Source organism: Globicephala melas, chromosome 9, assembly GCF_963455315.2.
Source record: "Globicephala melas chromosome 9, mGloMel1.2, whole genome shotgun sequence".
In the NCBI taxonomy this organism is placed as follows: domain Eukaryota; kingdom Metazoa; phylum Chordata; class Mammalia; order Artiodactyla; family Delphinidae; genus Globicephala; species Globicephala melas.
In genome coordinates this window covers 12,343,803-12,362,128 of record NC_083322.1, presented here as the reverse complement: position 1 = coordinate 12,362,128, position 18,326 = coordinate 12,343,803, and the positions used below count along the sequence as shown (strand labels likewise).

At 41.7% G+C, this 18,326-nt stretch overlaps 1 protein-coding gene across 8 annotated transcripts in view; it reads left to right on the top strand.

The window, feature by feature from the left end:
* The window catches only part of AGK (acylglycerol kinase), a 92,450-nt gene that overhangs the window by 63,730 nt on the left and 10,394 nt on the right, over window positions 1–18,326 (top strand). For all 8 annotated transcript variants that reach the window (XR_009565245.1, XM_060305213.1, XM_030854028.2 and 5 more), the window contains 4 exons: window positions 3,713–3,792; window positions 6,715–6,772; window positions 11,586–11,733; window positions 12,202–12,296. Coding sequence is in view for 7 of the 8 variants with exons in the window: in XM_060305213.1 (XP_060161196.1) it covers window positions 3,713–3,792; window positions 6,715–6,772; window positions 11,586–11,733; window positions 12,202–12,296 (381 nt within the window). In the remaining variant the exon portion in view is untranslated. The remainder of the gene's footprint in view (window positions 1–3,712; window positions 3,793–6,714; window positions 6,773–11,585; window positions 11,734–12,201; window positions 12,297–18,326) is intronic.

Here is an 18,326-nt window from a genome sequence, read left to right as displayed (position 1 = left end):
GGTTGTCCATTTTATATTGGCATAGAGTTGCTTGTAGTAGTCTCTTACGATGCTTTGTATTTCTGCGGTGTCTGTCGCATATATCTTTTGAGTTAACGTTTGTGTTTTCTTTGGATAAATACCTAGAAGTGGAATTGCTGGATCACATGGTAGCTCTATTTTTAATTCTTTGAGGAACTTCCATCCTGTTTTCCATAGTGGCTGCACCAATTTACATTCCCACCAGCATGCCCAAAGTTTCCCTTTTCTCCATATTCTCAACAACGCTTGTTTTTTCTTGTCTTTTTGATGATAGCCATTCTAATAGGTGTGAAGTGTTATCTCATTGTGGTTTTCATTTGCCTTTCTCTGATGATTAATGATGCTGGGCATCAGTATGTCTGTTTCTATGCTTTGCCCATTTTTCAAGTGGATTGCTTTTTGTTTGTTTGTTTTCTATTGAGTTATATGAGTTCTTTATATATTTTGGATATTAACCTCTTATCAGATACATGATTTGCAAACATTTTCTCCCATTCAGTAGGTTGCCTTTTTATTTTGTTGATGGTTTCCTTTGCTGAACAGAAGGTTTTTAGTATGATGTAGCCCCACTTATTTATTTTTGCTTTAGTTGCTTTCGCTTTTGGTGTCAGATTTAAAAATCATTGCCAAGACTTATGTCAGGAAGTTTACCCCATATGTTTTCTTCTAGGAGCTTTATTGTTTTAGATCTTATACTGAAGTCTTTAATCCATTTTGAATTAATCTTTTTATGTGGTGTAAGATAGTGGTCCAGTTTCATTCTTTTGCATGTGACTGTCCAGTTTTCCTAGCATCATTTATTGAAGAGACTGTCCTTTCCCCATTGTGTATTCTTGGTTCCTTTGTCATAAATTAATTTACCATATATGTGTGGGTTTATTTCTGAGCTCTTTGTTCTGTTGATTTATGTGTCTGTTTTTATGACAGTACCATGCAGTTTTAATCACTATAGCTTTGTAATATAGTTTGAAATCAGGGAGTGTGATACCTCCAGCTTTGTTCTTCTTTCTCAGGATTGCTTTGGCTGTTTGGGGTTTCTTTGTGGGTCCATACAAATTTTAGGATTATATGTTCTATGTCTTCGAAAAATGTCTTTGGAATTTTGGTAGGGATTGCAGTGAATCTGTAGATTGCTTTTGGTAGTATGGACATTTGAACATCATTAATTTTTCCAATCCAGGAGCATAGAATATCATCTCATTTTCAATTTCTTTCATTAATGTCTGTAGTTTTCCATTTCACCTCCTTGGTTAAATTTACTCCTAGATATTTTATTCTTTTTGATGCAATTGTAAATGGGATTGTTTTCTTTATTTCTCTTTCTGATAGTTTGTTATTAGTGTATAGAAATGCCACAGATTATTGTGTATTGATTTTGTATCCTGCAACTTTACTGAATTCATTAGTTCTGTCATGTCATCTGTAAGTCATGATAGTTTTACTTCTTCCTTTCCAATTTGGATGCCTTTCTTTTTCTTACCTAATTGCTCTAACACTTCCAATACTATGTTGAATAAAAGTCGTAAGGGTGGGCATCTTTCTTGTTCAAGATCTTAGAGGAAAGGCTTTTTACTGTTGAGTAGGATGTAAGCTATGGTCTTGTCATATATGGCCTTTTATTATGTTGAGGTATGTTCCCTCTATACCCACTTTGTTGAGAGTTTTTATCATAAATCAGTGTTGAGGTTTATCACATACTTTTTCTGCATCTAGTGAAATGATCATATGATTTTCATCCTTCATTTTGTTGATGTAGCATATCATACTGACTGATTTGAAGATGTTGAACCATCCTTGCATCCGTGGAATAAATCTTACTTGATTTATGGTGTCTCATCCTTTTAATGTATGGTTGAGTTTGGTTTGCTAATATTTTGTTGAGGGTTTTTGCATCTATGTTCATCAGGAATATTGGCCTTTAATTTTGTTTTCTTGTATTGTCTTTGTCTGGTTTTGGTATCAGGGTAATGCTGGCCTCAAAAAATCAGTTTGGAAGAATTCCTTCCTCTTCTGTTTTTTGGAAGAGTATGAAAAGGATTGGTATTAATTCTCCTTTGAATGTTTGGTAAAATCTACCAGTAAAACTGTCTGGTCCTGGACTTTTGTTTGTTGAGAGGTTCCTACTGATTCAGTCTCCTTACTAGTAATCAGTCTGTTCAGATTTTACCTTATTCTTTAAAATTTATGGTTTGTCTTAAAACTTACATTGTGTTTTCCCTGACCATCCATCTCCTTGGCTCCCTCACTCACTATACAGTTGCACCTGCTCTGTACTTTCATAATACTTGATACACATCTCTGTTCTTTGAACCTACTGCATTGTGTTGTTATTGTCTGTGTCTTTCTAGCCTCTATTATACCTTGAGCTCTTTGAGGACATTTTTTATCACTAGTTCCTAATATATAATATGTATCCGTTAATGATGATTCATGAAAAAAAAAAGAATGAATGAATGATTAGCTTAGTATAGTCAGGATGGCTCAAGCCCTTCTGTCTTCCACGGTATGCACTAGGCACCCAGGAGACTAATACATCCTTGCTGTGCCAGTAGTGGGTTACCTTACCATCACCTCTTTGGTCTGCCATTTCCCTCTAGCTCCTTTTTCTCTTGCTTAAGCAGGTGGAGAGAGCAGAAAAGGAAATCTGCTTCAGCAGATACACAACCAAGGAATGAGAGGCCAGTGTCTTTCACTGGTAGGCTGGCCCTATTCATGTGTGATTTGCCTAGAAAACCCTCACTTGTTTCAGGGTAGCGGGAACAGGAGTGAAAGTGGGACTGAGCGGGGAAGGACTACCTCTCCTAAGAAGACTTAGACGCTTTCTCTAGGCCAACAACTTACAGTGCCAAGGATTCTCCTCCAGTTCCTAATCTTCTGCTTACACTGGTTCTAATGATGGCATGGTGGAAACCGAGCTGGTTCTGTGCCTGTTTAGCAAATTCTGTGGAGTTGTGTCTGGCATTTGGCAGCTCTCTTTAGAATGTGGGTACCCTTGGGCTTTAGCTGCAATTCTGAGCTACCGGGAAAGTCCCTTTCAGAATCCTGTTGTATATATTTTCATATAGGAAAGCCCATCATGAAGTGTAAACTCTTGAAGGCAGTGGCTCAATTGTGTGTTTTCTATATATTGCTAAATAAACTCACTGATTTATTAGAAGCTTGCTGATTATAATGTGCAGTATTTGGCCATAAAGCACTGGGCTAAATCCAAGTCACTTTTCATCCCGATTTGTTATGACAGATATCTGGCTGTATTTTCAGATATCCAAGTGAGACATTCTGGAGTACATACCAGGACGCTGATCTTCCTTGATAGCTCTTGGCCCTCCAGAGAGAACGCAGGCTTAAATTACCTTTGCCTTGGACAAGTATAAGAGAGAGAAGAAATTCTGGCTGGCCCGACTAATTGGTCCAAGAATCAGCCTAATGATTATTACAGTCTGAAGTATGATACTGTGTTTTCTTGCCCGCCAATTCATGAGGCCTAATACATAAAAGTTAGCTTCATTTTACAGGACAGTTTATTTAAGTGCTTTGAGCACTCACAGAATTAATTTCTTAAATTTGGAACATTCCTTTTAGAATTTTGGTTTGATGAAACGTAGGCCATGAACGTTTGCTGGTTACTTACCTGTAGAGAGTTCCAAGTTACTGTCGTCATTAATTTAAATTAAATGTGTTTAACTTCCAGGGTGAAAAGGAACAGCCAGTGTTTGCACTGACCGGCCTCCGATGGGGATCCTTCCGAGATGCTGGCGTCTCAGTTAGCAAGTAAAGGGGCACTGTATTAACGTGTGGTGATTTTAAGACACCTTCTTGTTCTGTCCCTGTCTTTGCGGTTTCAATATGTAGTGATCTAGGAGTTAGTGCGGTTGAATTATGTGTGAATAACAGAGGTAGAGGTTTAAGTTCTTACGTGCAGAGAGGCTGCGGAGAGTTCCGGTTTCCTCCACGCTAGCTTGGCGGAAGATCAAGAGGAGCAGCGTGCATCTTTCTTTCTAGACGTCGTATTTGAGCGTGGGTGAGGCCACGCTAGCCCGGAGGGGCACTGGATGGCCTCTCCTCCTGCGGCCTCCTTAGCTGGGTACGAAGTCAGAGGCACCGCTGGGGCCACAGCCTCGTGGAGCTTTCACAACCCTGGTTGGAAGACCCCCCCGACGAGAGGTGTTCTTTCTGAAAGCCTAGCAGAACCACAGAGCCCAGGCCACCTCTTTCAGAGGAGGAAGAAAGGCAGATGCCTGGCTATGTTGGGAGATGAAAGAAACAGGCCTGTGGAGGAGGTGATTAGAGGGCCGCTGCTGGCTTTTCATGCGAGCAGGCTTATTTTTGGAGAATTCATCGTGTAGAATAGGCTCCTGGCTCGGAAAGAGGGTGTGTCCTGTTCTGTTGCATGACGAGGCTGCTTGGGCAGGGCTTCCTGTGGTGGGGCTGAGCAGACGCGGCGTGAGGTTCCCTCCTCGCTGGTGGGCGTTTTAGTTTTTCTTTACCTCTTCTTGAAAACGGGCTTACAATTTTAGTATGGTTTAAATGAATTAGGATTGATCTCACACACAGCTTTTATCAAGAAACCCCTCTTTCACACTGTAGGCATTCCTGCTCATTTTCTTTACAGAAATTTCTAAGTTTTGGGGGTTTTTTTGATGTGGACCATTTTTAACTTTATTGAATTTTTGTTATAATATTGCTCCTGTTTTATGTTTTGTCTTTTTTGGCCGTGTGGCCTGTGGGATCTTAGTTCCCCGACCAGCGATCGAACCCGCACCCCCTGCATTGGAAGGTGAAGTCTTTTAACCATTGGACTGCCAGGGAGGTGCCTACAGAAATGTCTCTCTTTTGTTTCACTGGTTATTCCTGCTAATGAAGTTCCTGACAGTGGACTGTCAAAAGAGAGATATCACTACGTTATATCACACACTGTGTTCTTTAATATTTCACAGCTTTTATTTGCAAGTATGCTGTGGTTATCTTGATTCCACAAGTTATCTTTGTGTCTGATCTGTAATCTCAAATGCCAGCAGTTTATCAAGAGGAATTGCTTGGTTTCCCCTGAGAAAATCTGATGAGAGCAAATTGCTTTCTAAATGTATTGAGCACAAGCATAGGTCAGCCCTTTAGGAATATCACACGCGGGCCCACATTCTGTTTGATTTCTGAGCAGTGAATTTTAAAATTCTGGTTGTTGTTATACCTGGACTAGGACCGCACACTGAGTCGCTCTGTGTGTCATGAGAGAAACAATCGGGATGCGAGAAACCAATTCCTAGCTGGCCTCGGGAAGACTGCAAGCGCAGTGTCAGAACTTGCTATTGATACAGATGGAGGGAACTGCAGGCAGTGCAGAAATAAACTGCCTTGGATGGGATGTGTTTCTGTCTGGCTAACTGGGAAAAGCAGCAAATCATTGAGTAACCTTTGAAACAAAAGAACAAAAACAAAAAAATTAGTTGGTCCAAGCCCTCATGAATAGCATCGCGGTACTTACCTGGGTAATAGAGTGGTTCTGCGTTGCTCGTTGGATAGCTAAACTCCTTATTTGGGCATTCAAGGCCCAACTTAATCCGTCAGCACCCCTAACTACAGAGTTGTGTATCTTTGCTTTAAATAAAGCTTTTGCCCTGGCTATTACTCTCAGTGTTTCCCGTACTTTTACTACTCCTTCTGCCTAGAATGATCTCCTTCCCTCTCTTATGTATCTAAATCCAACCCATGTTTCTAGGTCTCAGGCCCTTACTTTGTTCTTGTGTCATTCATTATGCAAGTGTGGCTGCTTCAGTGATTTTAGGCCCTTAGTGATTTCTTGTGCCTTCTTGACTCTCCTTACCAATGAATCGTGATCAGTTTATACCATGTCATGTAAATGTTTATTTATTTGTTGTTTTCTATTACTTTGGGGGGCCTTATTTTCTCAAATTAGGAGCCCTCAAAGGCAAGAATTTTATATTGTTTATATTGCTTCGTTTCCTCCGTATACATAGTAAGTGCTAAATAAATACATATTGATCCAAAACAAATGGGGAGCAGTTAAGATGGGTTGGTAGGTGACAGAGATGAGTTTTAAGAGAGAAATCTACTTTATGCCACGTTCCTAATTCCAACTAGGCATCTTTTTCTCTTCAGTAGCTTTTAGGTATTTAGCAATATGAAGCAGACCCTCTTCATTCCCAGATTTCACATTTGCCATTTTCAAGCTGCATAACATAAGTAATGCGAAATTATGCTGATTTACAGATTTTAATTGTATGTTTGTGTGTGAGAGAGAACACGGTGTACAGAATGCAGCCATTTAGCTCATGAGTAATACATCAGCACCCAGCAACTGCGTCTCATTGTGGCTTTATCCCTCTCCACTCATTTGGAATGTATACTCAACTGTATTCCATGGTGGAAAGTATATATTACGGTGATACCTGTGAATTTAGAGATTCAAGGAGACTCTGATTATATATCCCTTGTAGATTGCAAGGATCTAGCTGCTGTATAACTAATTATGTACGGTTTGACATGGTATTCAAATGCAGATTAAAAACTTAACTGCAATACTTTTTTTAAATACTAAACCACAGTCTCCAAGCCTCCAGAGCAGACACTCATGGTAAAGGTGTAATTCTAATGCATTATCCGTCATGAATGGTATCTAGCACATTGACAGTTCTTTTAATATTCTAATTACATTTTTATCTTGGTCTTTCTCAGGTACTGGTATCTTGGGCCTCTGAAGACCAAAGTAGCCCACTTTTTCAGCACTCTTAAGGTAAATACAGTTTACAGTGTAGAAGCTTGACTTCTGGTATTTTGTTGTTCCTCTGTGATGTGTGTATTTGGAACCCTTAAAAATTTCTTGCTACAGATGTATATAGCGTGCTCCAGCACTGAAATGGGGCATATTTACTTATATACAAATGCAGAAAGCATTCCTGTTGTGATTCCTCTCATCTACCAACTTACCCTCTCCATTACCAAGCCCAGATTTCATTTCATTTTATATTTTACTTCCCTTTGTCTATTCATTTACTCACTCTTACCAGACAAACCTTGAACACAATGACCTGTATCTCATTAACTATTTGCAAGTGTGTCTATATTAGCATCTGGAAATGAACTGAAGTTGTGTATCTAATCATACAGGCTTGTGTATAATATAGGAGGTTTCAAACTATGCTTCGTGCTTCCAACTGTGCTTTTTCAAACTAGCCAGATGTGGGTAGTGGTTGCTGTATTGGACAGCACAGGTATAGAGACAGTTGCCATCATCAGAGAAAGTTCTATCAGGCCATGCTGCTGTAGACTATACAGTGAAAAATACTGGCATAGAGAACAGCTCAACAATGCATATTAATGAAAATGCTAATAGGAAAGTCACACTTAATCTGTGTACTATATACTGTGTTCCGCTTTTACGCAAATCAAGGTAGTATATTTGCAATTCGACCAATCTGAAAATTGGCAGATGAAGTTTGAATGTAGTGAAAAGTTTGGTTTTAATGTTAACATTCAGAGTATCGAGTGTTTTTCGAATTACAAAAGTAATATATGTCCATTGCAAAATGTTTGGAAAACATAGCTCCCTTTACCTTCTAAATAAATTCCAGATGGATAACAAAACCATTAAAGTACTAGGGGTGACCAATCTACGTGATTATTAAAATGAACTTGAGGGGCACCAAGGACTTTCTATACCTAAGGCAAATTGTGTGAGTAAAATGCATGACTGCTGTTGATTGAGGGGATAATTACATTGGTGGAGTAGGGATTGCATTCAGGAAGAAATAGAGTAACTACATATTTAAGTTGTAGAATCTGGGAGCATGTAAACTGTTTCCATCATTTCTTCAGCAAACAATTACTGCATACCTGTTGTGTGGCACGCCCTGCTATATATTTGGAATGCAAAGTCAAATAAGACAGGTTTCCTGCCCTCAAGAAGTATTCAAGTGCTGGGGGTGAGGTCCAGGTATTCAAGGGCTGGGGGTGAGGTCCAGGTATTCAAGTGCTGGGGGTGAGGTCCAGGTATTCAAGTGCTGGGGGTGAGGTCCAGGTAAATCAGCAGTTTGGCAAGTGCTAAGAGAGAAATATGGAGAGAATAAGATGGAAGCAGAGAGGAGGGGCCTTTACCCCTGACTGAAGGTTGGTAAAGTCAGCCCAGGGAAGGTGACACTTTTGCCAGATTTTGAAATACATACAGGACTAGATAAATGGCATTCCAAGTGGAGCGGTGAGGATGTGTGAAGTCACAGTGGTGTAACACGGTCTTTAATTATGGCCAATGCAGTAGCATGGCGGGAAGGGGACTTTGAGGGTCAGGTCAGGACCACTTTTGGCAGGTTTTGATGTGGGATCTGACATTTATCACTAAAGCACTAGAGGGTTATTGAGTCTTAAGCAGGGGAGTGGCAAGAGCAGATTTTCCCTCTAGAAAAATTTGTTTGGCAACAGTGTGGGCAGGAGATTGGACACGGGTAGTTTAAGGCAAAGGCATCAGGTAGAAGATTGTTAACGTAATCCAGTTGAAAGGAGATAAGGTGGTAACAGTGAATATTGACCACAGAGGGTGGATTAAAGAGGTACAGCCCTCAAAAGTTGGAAGGAGCTTGTAGTAGTCCCAGATTTCTGGTTTGAGGGACTGGAGTTTAGTAACTAGATTTTTCCCTTAATGCTGATAATATTAGAGTAGAATGAAGTTTGTGAAGAAAGATGAAATTTTCAGTTTGGCACACACTGAGTTTAACATACTGTGGTGCAGACAGGTGGCGATACAGTCGTGACTTCGGTCTGGAATTCAGAGAGATCTGAGCTAAAGAAATAGATGTAAATGTCATAAGTGTATGAGTGGCATTGAGCTATGGATTTGATAAAGTTACTGTCGAGAATAGATGGTCAGGAATAGCCTTCATTTAAAGAGGCAGAGACGGTGCCTGGGAACCGCCAAGAGAGACTCCAGGAGGAAGTACCGACATAGAAGCCGATGGAAGAGAGAATTTCAAGAAGAGAGTGAGATTTCAAGAAGCAACGGCAGAGTCTAAATAGAGGCAGGCAAGTGAGTGCCCTCTGAAGGTTCAGTAGCCTGTGGGTGGAAGAGCTGAAGCCGCACTGAAGAAAGTTCAGGGGTAAATGGGAGCAAAAAGTAGAGGCAGTAGAGCCACTCCCTCAAGGATCTCGACTCTGAAAAGAAGGACATAAAAAGACAAAAGCTAGTGAAAAATATGGGGCCACTGGAGTGTTCTGTTTTTTTTAATTGGAGAGATATCTGTGTCTTTATTTCCTGAAGCAGAAGTGAAAAAGAATGGGAGGAGAAGAGAGAAAGGACACAAAAAGCATGACTGACTCAGCTAGTTCCATGAGCACATGGAAGGGAGTGGGATCCAGAGTCCTGGACTAGCCTTGGACGGGGGAGGGACGCCTTTTTCCTTGAGACAGGAGAGAAATAAAGGAGAGGTACAGATGAAAACATATTTATAAAGAGGTAAGGCGGTTCTCACTGATGTCTTGATATTCTCACTGAAGTGCAGGAAGCAAGTGATCTTTTGAAAGTGAGGTGGTGGTGGTGGTGATGGTGATGATGGTGATGGTGGTGGTGGTGGTGGTGGTGGTGATGGTGATGATGGTGATGGTGGTGGTGGTGATGGTGATGGTGGTGGTGGTGGTGGTGGTGGTGATGGTGGTGGTGGTGGTGGTGATGGTGGTGGTGGTGATGGTGATGGTGGTGGTGGTGGTGGTGGTGGTGGTGGTGGTGGTGATGGTGATGATGGTAATGGTGGTGGTGGTGATGGTGGTGGTGGTGGTGGTGGTGATGGTGGTGGTGGTGGTGATGGTGGTGGTGGTGGTGGTGGTGGTGGTGGTGATGGTGGTGGTGGTGGTGGTGATGGTGGTGGTGGTGGTGGTGGTGGTGGTGGTGGTGATGGTGGTGGTGGTGGTGGTGGTGGTGGTGGTGGTGGTGATGGTGGTGATGGTGGTGGTGGTGGTGGTGGTGGTGGTGGTGGTGATGGTGGTGGTGGTGATGGTGGTGGTGGTGGTGATGGTGATGGTGGTGGTGGTGACGGTGATGGTAGTACGGGGAGTTTTGAAGCAAGATGAAAATAGGTTTAGAAGGATTATCAAGTGGCGTAGACAACCTTAGACCAAGAATTTGTTGACGTGGATATGCTCGTTTGGGTGATTGTTTTCCCTGTGTCAGTACTCAGCAGGAGTGTTTTATTTCCCCTTCTAATAATATTGAGCCACGATGTAGAAGTACAGACACCTAGTGACAGATTGATTAAGAATAGGGGCTTTTCAGGGCAAACATTATGGAAGAAAGAAGACACGAGGGCCAAAAGCAATGGGAAAAGAGAGTGCTGTAAAGTAACCCACTGTTCATCTGGTTGGCCTGAGGACAAATGGCGTGGTCAGGGGCTGGGATTCTCAGTGCGACTGAGAGCTTGGTGTGGTTAGGGTCTCCACGGGCCCCCACATCACACCCCTCTCTTCCTCCTCTGACTAACCAAATGCAGGAACAAAGCATATGGAAATCAACATGCCAGCTTTATAAATGTCAGCAGGAGTGAAGGACACAGCTTGGATACGCGGTCACAATCTGATTTCCTAACACTCCAGATTGAATTTATCCACTTAAAACATCTCCTTCGGGGCAGAGACTGCTAAGTAAGCTCACTGCGTGAGGAAGCAGTGGACGCCTGAGTCCGCAGGACGGCCACTTCCAGAGTGAGAAGAGAAGGGTTTGGGTCTTTCTGGACTTGGGAAGGAGTAAGAGGTGGAGTGAGAGGAGTTGGAACTGTTACTCTTTTGTAATTCACCCCATGGAAACTGGAGAACAAGGGAGCAGTTCACCCTAAGAGCCACTGGGCACGAAAGGATATGGGCAGTGATTAGATGGTAGGATATCAGGGCTTCAGATTTCTAAGATGGAGTGGCTCCGGGTACCGCTAAGGACCGGGACGTGGCCATAGAAATCGGTGGCTGTGGTGGGTTAGAGGTGACGTCAAGGGCTGAGAGGCTAGGGTGTTGTTTTCATCATCCCTGGGGACACTGATGGGACCCAGGATGGCACTGGACTCGGTGCCAGGAAGAAGACAAATCTAGAGTTGAGAGTGATGGCCTTTGAAGCAGGAATGAGAGGCCTTGGGCTGGATTTCGAGGCTGGACTAAACCAGCCTGGTCTCTGAGTGGAATATGATGACAGAAGCGAAGAAGGTATGTGATACAACTGGATTTCATGTTTGTGTCACCATCTCTAAGTCAAAGTATCGGATGACTCTGTGCGTGTTCATACTGAGGTTTTCTTGGACAAGTGTAAGCAGTGGTTGGTTGCTGGTCCACTTTGATCTCCTCTCTGCTCTGTGTCAGGAGAGCAATGGAGGCCGCAGTCACTGGGTTCCTATAGGCCTTCAATAGGAAAAGAAAGCTTGAGGATTCCACACTCCAAATTAGAGATAATTTCATCCCATGAGAGGAGATTACTAGTTAGCTTTCAAGCAGATATGGGTGGAATACTATCCTTTGTAGAGAGAAACCCCAAGAGTTTGGAATCGTGCTGCACGATAAAGGTTTTTGTCTCTTTACGTTGAAAGGAGTGGCCTCAGACTCATCAAGCCTCTCTCTCATACACGGGACCTGCGGAGCGACCTCCCAGTGGAGCAGAAGAGACCCCTCCACGGCCCTCTTTGTACAGGAGAATATTACGAAGGCTCGCATCCTACTGGGTACAGCCGCAGGACGGTGAGCAGTGTGGGGACTGACGATTGGAAAGCCCTGGTCAGCTCAGGCCTGCCTGAAGCAGACCCCACCTCAGTGTTTGACTCTCCTAGAGCAGGGGAAGCCTTTCCAGCATCACTGAACTCAGCCCTCTGTGTGCACAGCTGCAGGCCCCAAACGGCAGCAGCAGTGTCCCATGAATGGGAACAGCCTGTGTCAGTTGTGACTCTCAGTGACTCCCTCTTTCTGTCACCAACCTTTATGTTATTGTGGCTACTTTTATAGGGATGTCTCAGGCATAGAGATTCCATTTTGAGCCTGGCCCTTTAACCTGTGTATCAAAAGTATGAGATAAAGAAAACTAAGCAGGGTGGGGGGGGGGCGGTCAGCAGATGGGCTCGGGAGGCCATCTGAGCCACTGGTAGCTGGCCGTGGTGGTGGTGCTGAGATGTTCATGGGAGACACTGACCTGTATCGAATGCATTCACACAGCCCCCCAAGAGGTGAGCCCAGAGGTCTGGAAAGAAGTGCAGCTGTCCACCCTTGAACTGTCCATCACGACCCGGAACAGTCAGCTTGACCTGGCAGTAAGTGTGCCTTTTTTTTTTTTTTTTTTTTTAAGTAGAAAAGCATTTGGGAAAAAGTGACAAAGGCTACATGCTCTTCCACTAACTTTTTTATTTTTACCCTGTGGGGATAGAGAGGGAAGGATCAGGGCAGGAGGATGTGGGGTGCCTTTGAGGAATAAGCAGTGAGAAGAAACAGCGAGTGAAGTGCCTAAAAGCTTAAGGGGCTCTGATCGAGCATCTGTCACCAAGCCTTCTGCCTGAGAGAACTGAGGGCAAAAGGCCTTTAGAGATGAGTTAGCCTAATCCCATCCGCCACAGGAATAAAACTGTGTGGAACTTTTACTTGAGTAAATAGCCATTATTTTTGTGACTATATTAAATATGTAGATTTAGGCCTCTAGGAGAGAAAACCATATATACATCTACATTTATATAGATGTATATATGTATACACACAAACATCTCTATTTTACATATTGAGTCCAATCTGTTGACATGCACTGACCAGTATGGTAGCCACTAGTCACAGGTAGCTGCTTAAATTTAAATTAATACAAATAAAATTTAAAACTTATTACTTGTGCCACATGACAAGCGCTCAATAACCATATGTAGCTAGTAGCGACCATATTGAAAGGCACAAATATAAAACACTTCCATAGTGCAAAAAGCTCTCCTGGATAGTACTGATACAGATAATACGCTAAAAAGTTTTTGAACTAAAGCAGAGGTTAGCAAACTGGTCTGCCACCTGTTTTACTATAGACTGCAAGCTGAGAATTGATTTTACGTTTTTAAATGGTTAGAGTAAAGTCAAAAGAAGGATTATATTTTGTGACAGGTAAAAGTATACGAAATTCAAGTTTCAACATCCACAAGTAAAGTTTTATTGGAACATAGCCGTATTCATCCATACCCATGTTGTCTGTGGCCACTCATGCGGCAGCGGCAGAGCTGAGTTGTTGTGACAGAGACTGAATGGCCCCAAAGCCTAAAACACTTACTATCTGGCCATTCACAGTAAGGGTTTACTGACCCCTGGTCTAGAGAAAACTTTAGTAGTTTATGTTAATGAGAATGCCAGTAGGAAAGCTATCCTTAACCATGGACTAATATTATGTTCAGCTTTTATGTGAATCAAAGTAGTATGTTCACAACTAACCTGGTCAGTCTGAAAACTGGCACATGGAGTTGAACATATGAATGTAGTAAGATGAATGAGGGGGACAAGTGTAGTGAGAAGTTTGATTTCAATATTAATATTCAGAGTATTGGATTGCTTTTTAATTATAAAGGTAATGCATGTCCATTGTATAACATTTGGATCACATAGCTCTTTTCACCTTCTGAATTGATTCTGGTTGGATTAAAAGGTTAAATGTAAGAAAATAAAACTATTAAACACTAGAGGTCTTCCCTGGTGGCGCAGTGTTTGAGAGCCCGCCTGCCGATGCAGGGGACATGGGTTCGTGCCCCGGTCCGGGAAGATCCCACGTGCCACGGAGCGGCTGGGCCCGTGAGCCATGGCCGCTGAGCCTGTGCGTCTGGAGCCTGTGCTCCGCAACAGGAGAGGCCACAACAGTGAGAGGCCCGCATACCGCATTAAAAAACAAAACAAAACCCTAGAGTGAAATCTTAAGTGATATCAATATAAACTTGGGAGGACAAGGCCTTTCCAAGACTGGCATCTAACCAAAAATCATATTGATGCATTTACTTCTAATAAAAAAGAAACTATAAACAAAAATTTTAATGACACTCATTTTTAGATTTCCTTTAAAATTTATCAACCTTTAAAAAAAATTGTTTTAATGACAAATTGGGAAAAATATTAGGATGTGATATACCAGGAGTTAATAGCTTTCCTTTATACTTAACTGTTAGGATAATCAATAAGAAGTGGGCAAAGGACTAATATAAACAACAGGCAGGCGGCATAATTAGAAATTCACAAAGGAAATAAATAAACATGAAAACAATCGCTTATATTTACTACATGATAAGCACTGTCCTAAGAATTTTACACAGTGTCAGCTCATGTAATCCTCATAACTACACTATCAGGTAGATATAACTTCTATCTGAAGTTCATAGGTAAAGAAACAGAAAAAGTGCTCAGTATCAAAGAAATACAAATTAAAATATTAAATATTGAATTGCCATAGATTAAAAAGCCTGCTAGTGTTCACTGTTGGTGTGGACAGGGAAACGGGCTGTCAGGTTTTCCTGAGGGAAAGAGAAATCGGAACACTTTTTCTCCAAGGCATTTTGGCAGTATATATTAAGCATCTGAAATGTAAGCATACCCTTGGCCCTATTAAGCATATTTCTAGAAATTTATCCTTCAGAAATAATCAGATGATACATAATGTAGAGAGTCTGAAAATGTTGGTGAAAGTGAATGTATTAAGGTTAAAAAAATACTCTGTTAAAAAGAGGAATCTTAAAAAGAAAGATAAGATTTCTAATTATACATTTCCTTTATACTCAATCTCTGATGATATGTACTTCCAGTGTTTTGTTCATGTTCTTTAACCTTGTTCTTCGCTCTGATGACTGAATACCAATGAATGGATTGAGTTCAGTGAGTATGTATGTGATCGTGGCTCGAGATTAGCCCCATTCAGAGTGCCGAGAGCTTTTTATCTTTGTGACAATTATAAAAATATATGATCCTGTGCTGCTTATCACTAGCAGCAGCAGCACATTCATTTTTTTTTCTATCCTCTTTGTAAAAATAAAAGCAAATGCAATAAAATATTCAAAGACAGTGAAGCTGCCATGTAATAGCTCAAAATGTTCATTTATCATTAAAAAAAAGTCCATTCAGAGTCTGAAAGAGGCCTGAGGGGTGTGGAATGCTTGAAAATTAGGATCTCTTGTAGAGCTATGTTCACTGTATTTATAATAGCAAAATATGTGAAACAAACTAATCAGGCCACTGATGAGAAATACATTTTGGTACATGTATTTAAAATGTTCTCTATTTATTGACATGGGAAGATGTTCATTGTATCTTTTTAAATGAAAAACCAGGTTAACGTGATTTGCAGCAAATGATTTCATATTTATTTAAAAAAGAGGTACTCCCACCTATAATTGAGTTTTGTGAATGATGGAGGTAAGGCTCCAGTTTTATGTTCTTTCTATATAGAAAGCCAGTTGTCCAAGCACCATTTATTGAAATGTCCTTCCCCCCCACACCCCACTGATCTGCAGTAAACCTCTGTCATACGTCAAGTATCTGTATACATGGAGATGTTTCTAGTCTATTCTTTTGCTCTATTTTTCTATATTTGTACTAATACTATGTTTCTCTTAATTATTATAGTTTTATAGTAAGTCCTTCTATGTTTTTCTTCTTAAAGAGTCTCTTGGCTGTTCTTGGCTCTCCGACTTCTATAAATCCTTTAGAATGTTTATTAAGTTCCACATAAAAATCTGTTATAATATTGCTCAGCATTACATTGAACCTGTAGATCAATCTGTGGAGAAACGACATTTCTACAATATTGACTCTTCTATCATATGCATACGGCGTATCTTCATTTATTTAGGTTTTTAATGTCTTTCAATGAAGTTATATAGTTTTCTCTATAAGATTTTGTCTTGCTGGGTAGATTCCTAGTTATCTTAATTTTTGATACTGTTGTAAACAGTATCTCTTAAATTGTTATTTTTTTAACTATCTGATTTAGTTGATGGACATGTAATGATTTTTTATATTGATGCTGCATCAGCAACCTAACAATTATTATGTTAAGTTTATGGATTCCTTTAGATCTTCTATAGATTAGTGCAGTTGATATGATTTTTTCCTTTCAAATACTTAACCTTCTTCTAATCTTTTGTCTTATTGCATAGGCTAGGGCCTCAGTACAGTGTTGAACAGAAGCAGTGATGGCAGGCGTCCCTGTCTCATTCCTGATTGAGAGAGAAAGGCTTCACTGCTTCATTCTTGAGTTTGATGGGGTTTTTTTGTAGATACCCTTTATCAGATTAAGGAAGTCCCCTTCCACTCCTATCCTAGTTTGCTCAGAGTTTTTATCATGAGTGGATCTTTAATTTTATCAAGTACCTTTCCAGCCACTACTGAGATAAGGCTTTTTCTCGCTGAACCTGTCATTGTAGCATAACACATTGATTTTCGCACTTGCGCTCTCAACAAAAGTCAAATCCTTGACTTGCATGTATATCTACTTAGCCCCTTCCATGTCTAAGATACATTTCAGTCTTGGCATGTCCAAAACTGAGCTACTGGTCTTCCCTTCCACCCCCGAAACCTGCCTTCTCCTCCGTCTTCCTGCAGCGCAGTCGATTGTAATTCCACCCTTTTCATTCTTCAGGCCAAACATCTGGCTCCTCTTTCTCGTGGCATCAGATCTCAGAGGAAGTCCTGGCGGCTTCACCTTCTAAATACTGCCAGCGCATCTCAGTGTCTGCTGCCAGCTGATCCAAGCCACCATCGTCTTTCAGCCCGATTATTACAATATGTTCCTAAGGGGTCTCCCCGCCCTTGCCCCTTTTCTTCTCCTTTAAACACAGTAGCCAGAGAGACCCTAATTTAAAAAAAGCCAAATCATGTTTCTCTGCTTAGAACCTTCCAGTGGCTCCGCACTTCACTCAGCCTAACGGCCAACTTCCTCGTAGGGGTGCACAAGGCCCTACTGCTGCAGTGCCTGAACCCTCTGATTCCATCTCCTCTCATCCCATTTTCTCACTCTGCTCCAGCCATACTGGCCTCCTCGCTGTTCTTTCCCACGTCAGGCCCGCTCCCACCTAAGGCCCCTGCCCTGGCAGTGCCCTTTGTGGGGCCTGCGCATCCCTAGCCGGGTGGTTCTCAAAGTGTGGGCCTTGGGTCTGCAGCAGTAGCATCGCTTGGGACCTTGTTAGAAATGAAGATTCTTGGGACTCGCTCTAGATCTACTGAACCATAAGCTCTGACCTGTGTTTTAACAGGCCCTCCAGGTGACGTTTGCTAGAGTTTGCCCTGGATTTCCACAATGCCCTCACCTCCTTCAGGTGTCTGCTCAGAGGTTACCTTGCCAGTGAGGCCTACCTGGACCCCTCTTTAAAAACGCCACCAATCGTGCTCGCTTTGGTAGCACATATACTGAAAATGCCACCAATACCACCTTTTATCTCATTTTTATAATATACTGTAATACTTCTAATATACTCTATAATTTGCCGTTTATGCTAATATACATACACAGTCCACAATTTACTATTTTTATACGGATATACTCTAACATACTTCTAATATACATGAAGTTTATTATTTTATCATGGTTGTGTTTTGTTTATCCCTTCCACACTCTCTGGTAGAATGTAAGTTCTTTGTAGGCAGAAATTGTTTTTTTCATTCATTGACACAACCCTAGCACTTAGAAGAGTTCATGGTACATAGGTGACAATAAGTCATTTAACAAAAGGTGACCCTGGAGCAGAGTCATTCCTCTATGTTTTGTAATTCCTAGTTGAGATGTGAAGTTGTGCTTTGATAGTGCCCTTTAATCTCAGGCACAGGCTGTCAGCTCTCAGAGGCCTGGGGGTGATCCTGGGGGTGATCCTGGGGCTACAGATTTTGAAGCTGTCCAAAAATAAACAAACCTCTATTTGAAGCAGACACAGAAGTGCTGGGATTGATTTACAGAGGGCCAGGTTTGTACTGCTAGCCACCAACTGGTGGTAAATTGTGGGGAGACGGGGGGAGGGTGGGGAGTGGCACAGGAACCAAGTCTGTTTTTATAGCCACTTCCTTGTAGCTCAATTCTTCCAGAACATTCTGTGGTTGGGAATGTAGAGTTTTAAAAACATTGTCATGGCATAAAAGGATTGCTGCTCTTCAACTCTGGTCACATACCAAGTTTGCATGTAGAGCATTTAAAAAAAACACAGATACTTGGGGGCTCTCCACATCAAGAAGCTGATCCAGCCAGTGCGGCATGATGACGACGTACAGTGAGGGTGGAGACTTGCTGGGAGAGAGGGGCTGAAAGCTTGGCCTGCCAGGGAGGGGACCCTAGAGACTGTAACAGCTACGAT